The sequence below is a fragment of the Lissotriton vulgaris genome, chromosome 2_1 (assembly GCF_964263255.1).
Source record: "Lissotriton vulgaris chromosome 2_1, aLisVul1.2, whole genome shotgun sequence".
NCBI classification, from domain to species: Eukaryota; Metazoa; Chordata; class Amphibia; order Caudata; family Salamandridae; genus Lissotriton; species Lissotriton vulgaris.
In genome coordinates, this window is record NC_141687.1 from 1,324,962,605 (window position 1) to 1,324,980,228 (window position 17,624).

A 17,624-nucleotide genomic window follows, 5' to 3' on the forward strand; every position below is an offset into this window, starting at 1 on the left:
GATGTGCAAATTGTGTAAGTGAATGGGGTGTGTAGGGACTTATGTGTAAACAAATATATAAAAATTGTCCTGGCTAGTGGAAAAAAATGATTTATTTGCCTCCCTTGCTGGAAATGTTAACAAGCATTTACAATGCAACGGTTTCGCCTTCGGAAAAGTTTGAGCTATTAGCATTGTAAATGACAAACTTTTTATTTATGTGTTGGTTTTGAAAACAGATAAATAAATGGCATTCTCATTTACAATGCCAATAGCTTACTCTGTCGCAAATGCAAGACGTATTGCATTTGCACACACACACCCACACAAGAGCCCCCCCCACACACACACACACACACAAGAGCCCCCCACACACACCACACAAGAGCCCCCCTTGGTCTTGGTTGGAATCAGACCCTGGCCTTGGGAGTCACTTGATGCTTCATCTTATAGAGATGTGAACCCTGACCTTGGGGCCTGAGTCCTGGCTCTGTGAAGGAGCTGCTGCTTCACCTTGATAAGGATTTGTGCCCTGTTATTAATCAATATTCCAGACAATACATTTTAATTAAAGACAAGTATCGCATACATTAATACAAAATGCAGTGTACCCAAAATTACGTAAATGGGAAATAAATGCAAAGATTGAACAATAATTGGAGAACAAAAGGACTACATAACAAAAGATTTATAATAATGCTGTTTGTATTACAAGTTCGATACAAAAGGGGATGATGGACAGAGCGTTTGAGCAAATCAAACACTCACCCCCCAGTCAAATGATCTGGGTTTAATCCATCACCGTTCTTTAGCTCACTCCGCCACCCCAGTTCAGACATGGCTATATGCAAATCAGTCTGACCCTGTGCCTCATGGAAACAGTCCAGCCCGAACTGCCAAGCCATGTCTTCCCTGGACTAGAAACAAGCATCCTGGGACCAGTTTCTGGCATTCCAGCCGTCCTCAACCAGGCTAGCTTGAATCCAGTGGCAAAGTGAGCAAGGGACTCACATCTGCGCATACCCTGCCAATTTAGGGCGAACAAAGCATTACAAAAGGGGATGTATTACAAGTTCAGTATGTTTTATATGTCAAACATATATACAAGGTGTATAAAGTATCATTTATATATTACAAATAGAGCAAGTATGGAAGGTCTATATCAAAGAGGCTAATGTAAGTTTATACAATTTACAAAAGCTGCAGTGGGGGCATCAGCTATCAGGCACAATGATTTTATAGTCTTAATCCTCAGTATGGTTGACAGCGTTTCGACTGAATCAAAATTCTGGGGTCATCATCAGGATAAAGATGAAGACTGAGCACAGGAATGAAAACGTAGATATAATGATTCGTCCAGCAGCGCAATTGTACTTGGTATTCTTCATGTGGGATTGTAGTGTAAAGTTCCATACAGTAGTTCAGAACATATATTGGCAGTACATTGTGGTTCAGCAGCCCCTGGGAGTTATTTTCTGAAGTGCTGTCAGTGCTGCCAAAGATGATGAAGCTTGAGACCAATCAAAGTCCATGTTTCCCACTCAAGAATTCCAAGTGGCCCTACAATTCCTGAACTACAACACAGAACTCCCTGTTCCACTCCACAGGTCTCCCTTTATCCACTACCTCCTCATTTTTGGCTGACTTTCTCTCCCTTGCCCCTTCCTACCTTCGCATAGGCCTCTTTCCTTCTACATAGTTCTCTTTTGTTCTCTTTTCTTTCGCTTGCCCCCTTTCTTTCCTTCTCTTGCTTCTTTCCTCGTCTCTCCCTTTACCTCACTCCCTCTGTCTCCTTCTCTTTCACTCGCTCCCTCCCTTCCCCGCTCCCTCCCTCTCTCTCTGCCTGGCTCCAACACCCTCCGTCTATCGGTAGTGGCGTGTGGCGCAACTCCCTTCTTCCCTTTCTAGTGTTCTGAAGACTTTTCTTCTCTCCCGCAACCAAACGTGGCTCTGAAGCCGCGTTTTGTGTAGGGGGAAACAGGCGCTTGGTTTCCCGTCCTGTCGAATGTTTGTATCCCCAACAGCTGTTAACGAAACCAGAGATAAAGAGACCCGCGTCCCTTCTTGGCTTTCAGTGTTTCTCCATCTGCCCCCGCTTCCGCCCCCCCTTCCCAGCCTACTGTGCTTTGTTCTGCTATAACACCACACCTTTCACACTGCAGGCTTAATTAAAGTGTGCCTGCAGTTTATTTAAAAACAACTAATTACCCCGTGCTACACTGCGAGTCTCCATTAACTCCTCCGAGCTAAACCACGTACGCGGCAATTACAGGCGAAAGATTACAGAGGCCAGCCTGCCACAGAACCGGCGCCATTATTAGATTACTTTTGTGGCTGCAGCTAGAGGGAGCTGGGGGAGAGCCGGGGACAGGGGAGGGAAGGGAAGAGAGGTGGGAATGCGGAAGGAGAGAGGGGAAGAGAGCCCGGGAAAGGGAAAGGAAAGGAAGAGAAGAGAGTAAGGAAACGGAAGGAGAGCCGGGAAAAGGGAAGGAAGAGAAGAGAGGTGGGAGTACGGAATGAGAGAGGGCAAGAGAACTGGGGAAGCAAGAGAAGAGAGTTGGGAAACGGAAGGCGAGCGAGCGCACAGCCCCCCAGCGCTTCCTCTCTTCAGCCGGTGTCAATACCGGGTGCGGGGTGGAAGGCGATCTCCCCCAGCTTCTGGGCCGAAGACTCACCCTCGCAGGCACGGCCCCCGTCGCAGCTCCCACTGGCCTCCGCTGACGTCGAGGGTTCCCCCGGAGTCAGCCACTCACAGCGCGGCTCCAGGGGCAGATCCTGATGACGCGGCGAGGCTCCAACCAACGGCGGCGCAGCTCACGGGGACAGGCCCACTGCAGCGGCCAATCAGAGCGCGCCTCTGCCGACGAGCCTCCGAAAAGCCACCAATGCGGTCGCAGCCCCTTCGTGCCTCGGCCAAGGTGCCGAGCAGCTGCCGGTTGACCCCCGGGCGGGACGGGATACCACTATTTGTGAGGACACTGGGGGGGGGGGGGGGCGGGAGAGGACGAGGGGGGCGGGCGGGAGAGGACGAGGGGGGCGGGAAAGGACACGGACGTCGGGAGGGAGGCGGGAAACGTGGGGACGGCGGGAGGAGGGACACAAGGCAGGACAGCAGCAAGCACGGCCCGGCCGGACCAGACTCGGGGGCGTTCCCGGCATCGCGTGACGTCGCCAAAGCCAAAGAATCTCGGGAACGCCCCCGTGTCTGGTCCGGCATTGATGGACAGGCCCCTCGTCCAATGGCTAGGCTCCATTTATGGAGCTAGCCAATGGGACGGGGGGGGCGTGTTCCATAGTGCTTACTGTACTCAATAGATTTCTCTGGAGGAGGAGCCTAACGGCTCCGTCCTCCAGCGAAACCTAAAAAGGGGTTGTGGTAGGGCTGTGATTTGCCCTTCTTGGTCGACATGTTTCGTAAGCAGTCCCCTACTGCTTTACTCATCAGGACCTCTGTTAGTCCCTACTAAAAAACTCAGGTAACTCGCTAAACGTAGTATGCCTATTGTCCTAAAATAGAATAGCAAAAATCGGCTATTCTATTTCTACTTGGGCTTGAGTTGGCCCTTTTTTTGAAAAAGTAGACCTAGATTGGTCTCCTAGAAAACAAGCATTGGAAATGCAATAGGTCTCGCAGCATTAGAGTTAGTGCTTTTAGAATTGTTTATGGGTTTTTTTTGTAAATCTTTAGCATTTTTGTTTCCTGTAGCCAATGCTAAAGAATTACAAATAAAAAAAGCCATAAACAATTCTAAAAGCTCTAACTCAAATGCTCCGAGACCTATTGCACTGTGTGAGGGTGAGGGGTTGAGGGTGAGTGAGGGTGAGGGTGGGTGAGGGTGAGTGAGGGGTTGAGGGTGAGTGAGGGGTTGAGGGTGAGTGAGGGGTTGAGGGTGAGTGAGGGGTTGAGGGTGAGTGAGAGTGAGGGTGAGTGAGGGTGAGTGTGAGTTAGGGTGAGGGGTTGAGGGTGGGTGAGGGTGAGGGGTTGAGGGTGAGTGAGGGGTTGAGGGTGAGTGAGGGTGAGTGAGGGTGAGTGAGGGTGAGTGAGAGTGAGTGAGGGGTTGAGGGTGAGTGAGGGTGAGGGGTTGAGGGTGAGGGGTTGAGGGTGAGGGGTTGAGGGTGAGGGTGAGGGTTTGAGGGTGAGTGAGTGAGGGTGAGGGGTTGAGGGTGAGTGAGTGAGGGTGAGGGGTTGAGGGTGAGTGAGGGTGAGGGGGTGAGGGGTTGAGGGTGAGGGGTTGAGGGCGAGGGCGAGTGAGGGTGAGTGAGGGTGAGTGAGGGGTTGAGGGGGAGGGGTTGAGGGGGAGGGGTTGAGGGTGAGTGAGTGAGGGTGAGTGAGGGTGAGGGGTTGAGGGGGAGGGGTTGAGGGGGAGGGGTTGAGGGTGAGTGAGGGTGAGGGGTTGAGGGTGAGTGAGGGTGAGGGTGAGTGAGGGTGAGTGAGGGTGAGGGGTTGAGGGTGAGTGAGGGTGAGGGGTTGAGGGTGAGTGAGGGTGAGTGAAGAGAGAGATGGCCGGATGGGAGAGAGTGTGAGAGAAATGTCAGGATGTGAGAGAGATGGCAGGATGTGAGAGAGATGGCAGGATAGGAGGATAGGCGAGAGGGCGTCAGGCAGACAGAGAGAGAGAGTGGGAGGAGCAGTGACTCTGTTACAGACAGATCGAGGGAAGAAGGGAGAGAGGTGAGGGGAGGGAGAAACGGCGGCCGCGATTACTGACACTTCAGGAGAGAGGGCGCGTGAGGAGAGCTGAGAGTGACAATGTCAACAAAGGACGGGAGACCCCCTTGCAGAGGTGACGGGCAGAGAAGAAGAGACAGCGACTGGTGAAGGGTCATAGACAGAGGGCAATGGGAGAGAAAGGCGACATTGGCAGGGAGAGAGAGCAGTGATGGAAACACAGTTCATTAGACAGGAAGCATAAAGGGTGTGAGGCTGGAGGGGGTACCAGGTGCGGCCCCCGCTCGGGGAGACGAGGTGGAAACAGAGAGAAGCGCTCCACAGCCAGAGGCAAAAGACGGGGGTCCGGGCACAGGCGAGGAACGAGGGCACATTGGGTACAGGCAGCATTCATAACAGGGCGCGCTGGTGAGCGCCACCTGCAGGAGGAGTGATTCACCGCGGCGGCACAACGGAGCCTGTGTGCAGCGGCAGCGGCGGGCCGAGGGCCTGCTTGTTTTGGAACAGACGTATTGCATTGAAAAAATAAAGTTTACGAGGGCTTGAACCGGAGCTCAGCGACCGCTGCTCTATTTTAAGAAGCGTCTCGCGCTGTCACATAGACGCAGGCAGCGCGAGGCGCGTCTTTGCTCGCTGAAATGGTTTGCGAGATGTTTGTCACGAGCAAATGTAGCGCCTTGAAATAATAACGGGGCACTGCGCTGAAATATTGTGTAAATCAGTGTGCATAAAAAAGGTGGCGTTCTGAATTGAAAATGTACATACTGGCTGGTTTGTCACTCCTTGATTCTGGTGGTGAAAACCCTAACAAGACGAAGAGAGCGAGAGTGAGCTGGCCCTGGAAACGCCTCCCCTCCCTGCTGTTTGTTTCAACAGAAAGAGGAGAGGAAGCAGCGCTGCTTGCCAGCACAGCCGCCCATAGGCAGCAAGACGGAGGGAAGAGAGGGGAGGGGGGAGGAGAAATGCGACACGGCGGGAAGGGGAGAGGGCGGAGCGGGTAAAATAAACAAGACGGAGGGAAGAGAGGGGAGGGGGGAGGAGAAATGCGACACGGCGGGAAGGGGAGGGGGCGGAGCGGGTAAACAAAGACGGACGTGCACGCGCTTTTAAGCTCAATGCGCATGCGCATTGAGCTTAAAAGTCACGGGCACTGCAAGGAATCGCCACGATTCCTTGCAGTGTGGATAAAGAGTGGATAAGTCCCAATACTCTCGCCTTGCTCGATGCGCATGCGCATCGACAGGCGAGACCTAAAAATGGGGGAAAAGGGAAAAAAACACATATTGTCAAGGAACTGTTGACAGACATTTCATACGGTACTTTTTACTCAAGAGATTTACGTATTTCACTTGTAAAAGAAAAAGTTAAATATTTTTCTCATAATTTCTTTCATTATGTGTGTAAGCCTATTAGTGCAAAACACACTGTTGTTTCTGACAAAATTACTCGTTTGTAGTGATACTTTGTATCAAACGGATCGCATCATACACACACATGAAACACACTCATTTTCAAAGGAACAACTAAAAATAAATAAATGTGATGGGAAGATGGTGCTGCCACTTGCGGAGGTCGCAGGTTATGAAGAGAAAGTGGCGCACATATTTAAGCGAAGCGGTTTCATAATCGTTTTACCAAAAGGTCAAGGTTGGGGAATATTTCTATGTACGTCATTCAAACAACCTAGGAACGTAGAATATACATACATATATCAGTTATTTGGCGTGCCCCATGAGCCAGCATCAGAGGATTGTCCTAGCGATCACTGTGGAAGGAATGGAACCAGCTTATTGAGGTCAGTTCTACGGGCGTTTAAATATAGCCATATTTTAAAGACTTCTGGCTGTAGTCTTACTCACTTCACCGCCAAGCCAAATCTCCTCAATCCTGCCCCTGTGCTGCTCCGTGGGATGTTGGAGCATGTCTGGGGTTCCCTTATTTATGTACCGAAACTGCCGCGTAAAAGTTGCATCTGATCAGTCGGTTTCAACCCGGAAGTGATGGTGGTGAATTGCCAGCACTAGAGCGTTAACAAAGATGGTCACCAAAAACGGCCACTGCACCCACTATTCGTTGCATCAGTGTTTTTTCTCTTTCTATTATATGTGGGCCTCGGGATATTTCTGGTAATTTTCTAAAAAGTACATACTTAATGGATTACTTGCAAATAGACTAGGGTGATCGTCCGAGCTTTTTTTTAAAAAAAACGATAGCGATAATATCACCGTCCTCCCTGTTTGTCGAACTTAATTACGAGGGAAAGAAAAACGCTGTGCTTTTCCTAAAGATATTGAACAAAAACACTAGTATCTACTTCCTCCTTTGGTATCTCATTGTTAGTAATAGACCCAATGCCGTAGATTTAGTTTAGATTGTCTGCTTTGAGGGGTGTGCTGGTGGTTCAGTATATTGCAGGATATGGTTCCGGCACTGAGGTCAGAAAGGGAATAATGCGCGATGCGCTGTCCTTGTCAATCAACTACTCAAATAAAGGGTTTGGATTTCGTGATGCCTCAGTGGGACTTGAATCGTGTTCTTACTTATTTGATGTGCGCTCCCTTTGAGCCACTTCATAACTGTCCTCTTCATCTTCTGACTCTTAAAACTGCATTCCTGGTTGCCATCAACTCTGCCAGGAGAGTGAGTGAGCTCCAGGCTCTATCTTCAAAACCTCCTTTACTCTCTGTTCATCCGGACAAAGTTGTTCTGAGGACTCGTCCTTCTTTCCTGCCCAAGGTAGTCACAGCCTTTCACATCGGGCAGTCCATTACCTTGCCCACCTTCTTTCCGCCTCCACATCCCTTTAAAGAGGAAGAGACGCTCCACCGTCTGGACCCAAAACGTGCGCTCTCCTTCTATCTAAATCGCACACGCCAGTTCCGGGTGGATGACCAACTCTATGTTGGTTATGTGGGCGCTAAGAAGTGACGGGCGGTGCACAAGCGAGCCATCTCTCAGTGGGTCGTCTTGTGCATCAAGGTTTGCTACTCCTTGGCTAAGAAGGAGCCTCCAGTTGGGCTGTGTTCCCATTCCACTCGAGCCACGGCGGCTACTACTGCCCTTGGTCTGGGAGTCCCCTTGCAGGACTTCTGCCAGGCAGCTACGTGGGCCTCGCTGCACACGTTTGATAGACACTACTGCCTGGACAGCCAAATCCGGAGAGATGGCTTCTTCAGCCGTTCCGTTCTCCAGGACTTTCTGGTGTGATCTTGGTTTGCAGACCCACCACCGGGGTTGGTATTGCTGGGGTACCTATTCTAAGGTAAGGAATCTAACACTAACCTGTTTCTTTCAGATGCACAAGTTACTTACCTTCGGTAACGATATATCTGTAAGAAACAGTAGTTAGTATTAGATTCCTTACCTCCCCACCCATCCTCCCCGTTCTGCGAACTGATATCTAGGGTTAAGGACATCCCTTTTAGGGCCCTAGTTTCATGGCACCAGTGTCTGTTTCTATCATGGCTCTGCGTTCCTGGCGAGGAAAGCTATGTACAGAACTGACGTCAGCGCGCGAGGGCGGCGTCTAAGTACTCTGACGTCATCCCGGCGATCACGATGCCGACGACGGACGCAGAGCCGCAGACTATGCCTAGCGACGCGCAGGGGTACTGATAACGAAAACTGTCCAGATCCAGTCTGACGCTTGGGGATATTCTAAGGTAAGGAATCTAACACTAACTACTGTTTCTTGCAGATATATTGTGTTACCGTAGGTCAGTAACTTGTGCTACAGGAAGGAAACCAAATCTAAATTGGATATATAGTTTCCTATCCTGTGTAATAGTGATGACCTCCATATATAGTTCATAGGTACATGTCCGTTTAAGTTCCCTGAACTCAAATGTGCGACGACCCACGGATGGTTGTGTGACAGAGGTCTGCGCTACCCAATTCCAGTATTGGGTTTTAACCGAACCTTTACTGGGCAATAAACTAAGATCTTTGCTTCCCATGAGCTCCCCAAGCCTATCGCTGTGAGCAATGATCTAACATTGGTGAACCACCTAATTTTCTTAAACCGGTCAAGCGTACAAACTTCACCAAGCACTGCGGCATAGCGGAAAAGCTCAGGGGTTAGTTTAAAATGCAGCCAAAAAAGCAGGGGCTGAAGCCTAGCTTTATCCACAATTGAAGGTCTGCCCATGTCTAACCTTAGTGGGTGGAGTGGTGTGCTCTGGGGAGGGAGCAAATAGATCTGTAATCTCAGTAACCATGAGATCTTCCATATTTTCCAATCCCCAGAGTTTAGCCCCATACACTGCAGAACCCAGGATCTTATGATCGTAAATCTGGAGTGGGGCAGCTATTGGTTTAGTTTGTGATATCCTATGTTCCTTAATCAATGCCCAATTGTCTGCCTCTGCTGAAGGTTTTGCTTCATAATATGATCTTTCCATACCATTTTCTCAGACAGGGTTACACCCAGATAAGCGAAGGTTGCCACTCTCTCAAGGGGAATTCCCTCCCCAGCAGCATTTTGCTTTTTAATGTTTTATGGGGATTCATCAACAGTAGTTCAGTTTTCGAGGTATTAACCTCTAAACCTCTTAATCCACAAAGCCTCAAATCCATCCAAAAGCAGTTGCAGACCCCTAGTGTTTTAGACACTATTAGCATGTTGTCTGCAAACAATAAAATTGTTACTTTGACCCCACCCAGCACGGGTGCGTCAGCTGGAACTTCCCCTAAGTATTGGATGACTCTGTTAATGAATAGTGAAACCAAAGTGGGGGCTAGCACACAGCCCTGTCGAACCCCCTTGTCAACACAGATCGGATCTGTCAGCTGCCCATGATCCTCAAGTTTTGCTCTATCAGTAGCTACTCATTCCCATTTAAGTCGCCTCTTGTCATTAGAAGGACAAACTTTTCTAGTTATAAGAGGCGTACTTGAGTCGCTAGAGTTTTTGGCCCAGAGTGATGACATGGTAAGCTCAAGGGGGTTGTGGTCACTATCAGTAGTCGTTCCAACCTCCATATCCATCACACCTGGCCATAGTTTGACATCTAATAAAATGTAATCAATATGGCTCATATTTGTGGTTCTATTATATGTATTTGTCCCCGTCTTGTCGAGCTCATTCTGTGTCTTGCCAAACTTCTTGTTTCGGAGACTGGATGGATTGTTACTACCCCTGGGGTGGGCAGGGAAATGAAGCAGAGTCTGGATGGAGGTCCTAAAGCTAGACCAGGCCGAGGGTGGACTGGACCTCCCAGACCTTACACTGTACAGCAGGTTTGCTCCAATATGCAGCTTTGTGATGCAAAAAGAGTCCAATTGGGAAAAGATGTTACTGGAGGGATCGGCTCCCAAGTTATTTATGTGAGGCCGCAGATTGCCAGCGCATACCTCCTTTATTGTCTCACAGGATGCACATGCACAATGGGAAAGGGCTGTCGCTCACATTCTGAGACGTGTGCCCTATGCTAAGTTGCTCCCTATTTGGTTGTTGCCATTCATATACATACGGAACACTGTGTATGTTTCACGTTGGGTAGATGTCAGAGAGCGGGAGATCTATTACTTAACAACACCTTCATGACAATGGAGGAGGAAGGGAAGTGTGGGGCAATTTATACAATAATTAAGTGCGTCTCGCATGGTCTGGGAGCTATGGAAGAACCTTACCTGATGAACCCAGCGAATCGAACATTCTGTGAGTGATGTTGGACCCCGGCTCCACTAGGGGTAGCATCTCCTGCCCTAAAGAACAATAGGAAGACAGATTTAACATCAGCGCAAGATCAGGAGAACGGGGACCTAGAGTCCCCCCTCTTGGAGGGAGAGTGGCGACGTGCACAGGTGCAGGAAGTGGCTCCTAACATCTGATTTAAGGTGACACAATACTACTACTTACATAGTGTACCTGGCACTGCAGCGCCTGCATAAGATGTTTCCGACACGCTCTGCGGAATGTGTGAGATGCAGGATGTCCCTGGTTGACCTCACATGGTCATGCCAAGGAGTGAAACCGTTTTGGGAGGAAATATTGCAGGAACTGCAGAGAGTAACAGGTGTAAAAGCTGAACTAACAGCATGCATTGCCTACTGGGACTATTGCCACTCCCTCATAAAGGTATCAAGATGAGATACAAATTTGCCCAGCTGGGTGTGGGACTCTCCAGACGACGCATTGCAATTCACCGGGTAAGCCCAGCGCCACAGAAGGGAAGTAAATGGAGGGCTGATTTAGTGAAATGGGCAGTGGGTGATGATTTACGGCTCCAGGTGGTCCGCTCAGATGGTAACGTGGGAAAGGACCTAAAGATCTGGGGCGCAACGGTAGATCTTCTGGGAAACGACAGGGAGGCGATATGGTGACTCTGCCCTGAGCTCACCAGAGGCTGTGACTGAGGCCGCTGACACAGTGGTTGAGTCTGAGTTGAATCCTGGCGATCCCATGGCACCCCCACATTATTTAGTGATGGCCGAATTACTTTAATGACGATGGCTAAGTGGTGCGATTATGACGTGCGAAGGTTGGGTGGTTGGAGTATGCAACGCTGTTAAGAGAGTCCTTCCATCCCACCTCCTCCTTGCCCTGGGCCCCAACGGATGGTTTGTAACGGACGTCAGTGGTCGTTGATGCGCTAGTGTGTTGCTTCCTCGTCTCACTTGCCTCCCCTGTTGGTCACTGTCCCCCCTGCTCCACGAGCCACCTCTCCCCCTCCTCCACGAGCCACCTCTCCCCCCTTTTCAACCGGCAACCTTCTCGTTACTTCGTGGAGGGAAAGCACCAATAATGGACTATCCCTCCACTTTGGGGAACAGGGCACTAATATGCTAATGCGCTTTGGGGAACAGGGCACTAATATGCTAATCTGTTTGATTGTTTTTGTGGCTAAGGGCGTTATGCTGATGGTTTGATTTTTTTTAAACATTTGTATGTAAGTAACGCTTGCAAAATGTAAATAAAGACATATTTTCGGGCAGAAAATTCAAATCATTCAGTAACCAAATGAAAAATTAAAAAGTCTCAGAGTAAGTAGCAAGATTTTTTTATGGCAGGCATATAGTCTTCAGCACTATGCCCTGCACAAACAGCAGTGGAACCTTTGAGGGGTCATGATGTGAAACTGCTTTTAAATTCCCATTCATATTCCATTTTATTGCCTGCTGATGAAGTAGTTTGCCCCAGGTATCACTAAAGGGGCACTGTGTCAAAGTGTGAATGAGTGTCCTACTATTGTGTAAGCTCCATAGCACACCGGGGTGCTTGTCAATGTTCCCTGTGAAAACCATAGAGTAAGTCCCTAAGGAACCAAAGATCTTTAAGTAGTTTGTTTGTGGCAAGATTAAAAAAGTTGGTGCCTTTTATTAGCAGAAGACTGTGTGCTGTTGAAAGTGGACCTCCGGTTGCGAACAGAGTAACAATCTATGTGGAGCAGATTCTAAAAGGACCTAGAGCTGCAAAGCTCAGTCCAAAGGCTGCCAGTCTAGGAGTGTTATCACAGCACCTGGGTTCTTGGTAATCCTGGCTGGCAACTTTCCCTTCAAAGCCCCACCCTGAGGAAGCAGCCCTGCTGCATGCACGGTTAGGGAGTACACATTTCCTATCTCTTGCAGATTCTTTTCCCATACCAACTTTTTCCATTCGCCACTATTTTCCTTAGTGTCTCTTCCTCCTCGTGCTCCTCTTTCTGCGGTTCTGCCTCTGACTTTGATTAAGAGTCTGATGTTGATAAAATAAGTCCTAGTCCCCAAAAAGGTGCACTGGTGCCCACCACCGGCATCAACTGGCATACATTAATTGCTGATATTACCATGTCACTCCAGAAACATAGTGCATGTTTTACTTGAGGGTAAACATGGTTTACCCTGAATCCGAAACACTGCGTGTAATTACACCGCAGTTGTTACAATGACCTCGTTGTTACAACGCATGCCTTACTCCGCAAGTTGGAGCAACAACTTGCTATAGGTGTCAGAAGGTGTTGGATTTAAAATCCAACACCTTCCATACTGTTGCACAGACAGGAGTTGGAATAATTATACTATTTCAACATCCAACGCCCCCTATATAACAAGTGGTTGTTCATACTTGCGGTGTAATGGCATGCTTGTTACAACGTGGTTGTTATAACCACCACTTAGTAATTGCATGCAGAAACAAACGTGTGGTAAGGTGGCATAGTCTTACTTGACAGTATGTATTCTCCATAAATCATGCACCTTGATTTGTCGGTTCGCATGATCCTTTGTGCTGAGAAAGAAGTGAATCTGAGATTTGGTTAGTTTCTTCATAAAAGAAATGAGTGCGGATTGAGGTTAAATATTGGGGGGGGGGTTTCACATTTCCAGAGGTTGGGCACCTTGCCGATTGCACAGTTGTCTCTATATATTGGGAATGAGGCGAGTAGTGAAGTGAATGTCACTACTGGGGTCTACCATGCAGTTATGTACATGGATATTTTGTCACTAAAGCAGGGTCGTTGGTCCTGGCCCCTCTCTCTATTGTGTCTAGATGAATCCCTGCAGTTATTTTTTTCTCCCTTATTTGTCATATTGTCTTAGTATATATACTGATGAACCTATTTTTTTCTACATTATTTGTCATATTGTCTTAGTATATATACTGATGAACGGATTAACGCCCCTGGTTGTGTATTGTTGTATGGCGTTGATCGCTTTCTTTAGAGCAGTTGTGACATTGCCAATCGACATGTCCCCGGTTCCCTGAACATCATTTTGTGCAAATGTGCACCCTCTAACTGGGCTCTAATTGCCTTTTCAAAGGTATAAAGTGTATCCTCTGTATTTTGGATCATGAAAACGTGCTCCATGCTAAGAAGCTTCTTTTTTCTTATCTTTATTTTGGGTTGTGTTTCGCAATTGCTCATGGGAAATTTTATATCTATGCTTCTTTCAGGATTTGATGAAAACTTTGATGTCCAAGGAGAACTGATCCTTCAGGACTCCTTCCAGGTCTGGGACCCCAAGTCTTTGATTCGCAAAGGGCGGGACAGGCACCTCTTCCTGTTCGAGATCTCCTTGGTTTTTAGCAAAGAGATCAAGGATTCTTCAGGGCACACAAAATATGTTTACAAGAACAAGCTGCTGGTAAGTGCATGAGAAGTAGTGACAGCGATGCTTGTGTCTGTTTGCGTCAATGACTGCATTAATGTTTGCCTTTAAAAGACCAGATATCAGATAACCAGTTTGAAGATCTTCAAGACTACATTTTATAGGCCTTACACATTACTGAATGGTGGGAATTACCTCATTTGAGTAGTGTTGCAATTCCGATCCTGGGGCCTGGGTCTCTGTGAATGTGTGCAGTTCATGACATTGTACAAAGATAAGACCTTCTAGACTGTCTGCTCAAGATGGATAACCACCACTGTGGTGTTTTGAGAATGGGATATTCCTGTGAGTTACTGTATGCAAGTACGCAGTAGCATAACTGTCAGAATGGTCAACCAGCTGTGTAACCTGGTGGATTAGCGCTAATAAGTAGCACTCTGTCACAAGCTACAGCTTTACAAAACAAATAAAAGTAAATACATTTGATGAAATTTCAATAAAAAATGTGAAGGTCATTATTTAAAAAAAAATGCTATGATCATCTCCGAGACTCGAGTAATATGCAAAATGTGTAATATTTGTTTATTTAAAAAATGAATAACTGTGTACTATTTCACACATGCCTAGGAAACTTCTTTCTTTGACTGGCATTGCATAGGTAGTGTGCTAATTGCAAGTATATCTCTAATCCTAGTGTGTACATCTCAGTTTGCCTACTCCTGCAAGTTTAATTTGTAGGTATGTTGTACATGATTAAGAATACCCTTCACCAAACCTGCCGCTATTGTGTCTTCTGAGTCTCTCCTTGCCTCATGTTTTCAATGATGGGGTCCTCATACTCTTAACACCACAGAAACAGCAACCTTTGTCTCTTATTACACTTTCTAACCTGGAGTCAAGAATCCCCCTTAGCAGAAAAAAAGCTATTTTTCATGTAGCACTTCATACCATAACAATTGTTGTTTAGCACTGTAAATAAAAGGTGTTAGTCTTAATCAATTTATTGGCGCTCAACAAATTGACCTTAAACACCAGATAGGCTGAGTTGGTTCCCAGTCATGACAAATGGTTGTAGTGTAGTTCCGATAGTACCCTTTCATGCAGGACCTACGCTGTTTACGGATAACATATACTGTGGGCTTGGTGGCAAACTGATTCTGTACACCCCCACTGAATATATCAGCCTGTATTTTCGCATTAGCTAGCTCGCAGTGCCACTAGAATCTCCTGTTATCAGAGAGATTCGTTTTTGGCAACCTCAGAATAATAGAACCTCAGACGTGTAGAAACAATATACTATTTTCACTCAGTCACCCGTGTTTGCTTGTTTTGCTCTAAGATAGATACACAGAAGAAACAGTTGAGTGTGTTTACAATAAGAATTTATTGTACCGTTGTGCTCATGTAAAATACGTGCGCTGCTACAACTGCTACACAGTAGGAGAGATATAGAACCAGTAGTACAGTGAATAAAAGGAAATCATATTGTTCTACCATTTTGCAATAGTCATGAACACATACATGAATATGAAATACATTTATAAAATAAAGTGCGTATTCCTAAGATGCCTGTCTAGATCTACCTAATTGTACCTAGCATGTGAGGAGTTGCAAAAGAGCCTAAGACTTAGAACCTAAGTCTAAGAGACAAGTCTAAGAGCCAAGAATCCACTAGGATTTAGTCAAACCCCCAAACCTGAATAGTGAGAGTGTGGGACTTCATCCTGGACTTGAGCTGGACACCCCGCAAGGGATCGTCAGACCACTGTCAGCTGGAGTGATGGCATGTTGGAGCCACAGTATCTCTGGTCAGTGTGTCGGCCCTGAAGTCTCGGTTCCCTCCTGCCTACTGATAGCAAGAGGTGCTGTTTTGATACAGTCTATGTGCGTATGTTCCCCATTGTTCAGTATGTGGATTACGTTGGGGATTAAACTTTTTGTCTGTGGGAGAGGTGAAGTGTACCTCCTGGAGAGTGTTCTCATAAATTATTCATATATGCTATGGATGACGTCTTAGCAATATCGATTGGGAAAAACTCACCCTCGGCATGGAACTAGGTGAAAGGTTTAGTCCATAAAAGGCAACAGTCATTATAAGGCATCTGAAAGAAACAGGTTAGTATTAAATTCCTTACCTTAGAATATCTCCAGGCGTCAGTCTGGATCCGCAAATTTTTGCGTAGCAGTACCCTTGCTCGTCGGTAGGCTTCGTCTGCGGCTCCACGTCCGGCGTCGTTGGCGCTGGGATGACGTCGCTGGAGTACTTAGACGCCGCCCTCGCGCGCTGACGTCAATTCTTTTTTTTTTCCGCGCCAGCAAGCGCCGATTCGGAAATAGTGATACCCATAGTCAATTTTTGACTTAACTTTTCCGATCTTTTTGAGCTATTTTTCGAGTCGGACGACTACGTACGGTGCCGGTAGGGATGCCCGGGTTCAAACCCTGTGCCCAATGCAGCCGACTGATGTCGGTTACCGACCCCCATCGCCGGTGCCTACATTGCTTGGGGCCCGACCACGATGACAAGTTGTGCCTCGACTGTCGGGCCTTGACGTTGAAAGCTAGGCAGGAGAGATCCCGTTAGCGCCTCAAGCTCAGACAGTCGGCCCTGCGCCTATCGAGGTCCCGGTCCAGGAGGAGGTCGAGGGACCGGTCGCGGGGCCGGAGTCATCACAGCTGGGTGAGTCGACACCACTCGTCGGGCTCCAAGTCCTCCGGTAAGAGGCACAGGAAGTCGAAGAGGCGACACCGCTCTTCTGACTCCCCCTGACGCTCGTGCGATGCAGCCGGTGGGTTCGGGCGACACCGCCCACGCGGCTCGGCGGGAGCCGCAGGCGCTGCGGCCAGCTCCATACCCGCCGGGCCCTGGGCTGAAAGTGACGCCAGAGGAGATCAACGCAGTCCTTGTGGCCATGAGGAATCGATCTACTTCGACGGGCCCTACGAAGGTGCCTACGGGCCCTGGGGGTTAGTGTGGGGGCCCTGGCGGGCCGGCGGCTTCGTACCCGGCGGCGTCGGGTGCTTCGGCCCCGACGCCGTCGGCGACTTCGGTCCCGACGCCGCATGGCCCCACTGGATCCGGGTCACCACTGGTCAACCTCACGACCCTCCGCCGGCGTCGACCCCCAGGGTGTCACACCCAACGCTGTCCCTGGACAATGTCGTCCCCGATTTCCTCCCCCCTCGATCCGGTTCCGACGTCGGAACGCCGCATTCGACGTCGAGAGAAGAACATTTCTTCTATGAATCTGAGTACCAGGAGATGTAGGTCGAGGCGGATTGGGAGGGGTCTGAGGACCTTGTGGCGCGGGAGTGCCAGTCTTATCAGGACTGGACAGGTGAGCTAGGGGAGGCCAGTGGCTTGGACACTTCGCCCAACACTGGATTTGTCTCCCCTCCTACCGTGGCTACGGAGGAGGGGGCTGCCTATAGTGTGGTGCTGACGAGGGAGGCTCTTGAGCTCCCCGTCGCGGCCCTGAGGACTAACCTCCTCACTGAGTTCCTTAAACCGCAGCCAAGCTCTTCGGAGCCTCTACTTCCCTTTAATGAGGTCTTGACTGATGTTCTTTTGGCACTTGGTCCAGGCCCGCTACAGGTCCCTCTGTAGATAGGAACATGGCCAGACGCCACCGCCCGGCCCCGGGCGACCCTAGTTTCCTGTCCACCCACCCCGCCTCCGAGAGCCTGGTCATCCAGGCCTCTAACTCCCAGATCGCATTCCCGACAGCCCCCCTGATCGGGAATCCAAAAGGTACGAACAATATGGTAAAAAGATGTTCTTCTCACTAAGTTTGGGGTTGCGGTCAGTCAACACCGCGTGCCTTTTGGGCCGTTATACCCATTCTCTGTGGGACGAGGACGTGCTGCCACAATGCCCGGAGGAGGCCCGGGCTAAACTCACCCAAGCCCTTGTGGAGGGTCGAGATGCGGCACGGTATTCCATCCAATG

The 17,624-nt window shown here is 48.8% G+C and overlaps 1 protein-coding gene across 6 annotated transcripts in view; it reads left to right on the top strand.

Moving 5' to 3' along the window:
* Positions 1–17,624, top strand: part of KALRN (kalirin RhoGEF kinase) — a 1,626,736-nt gene that overhangs the window by 1,152,004 nt on the left and 457,108 nt on the right. For all 6 annotated transcript variants that reach the window (XM_086957084.1, XM_086957086.1, XM_086957088.1 and 3 more), the window contains exon 30: positions 13,521–13,711. In XM_086957084.1, coding sequence (XP_086813210.1) covers positions 13,521–13,711 — 191 coding nt within the window. The remainder of the gene's footprint in view (positions 1–13,520; positions 13,712–17,624) is intronic.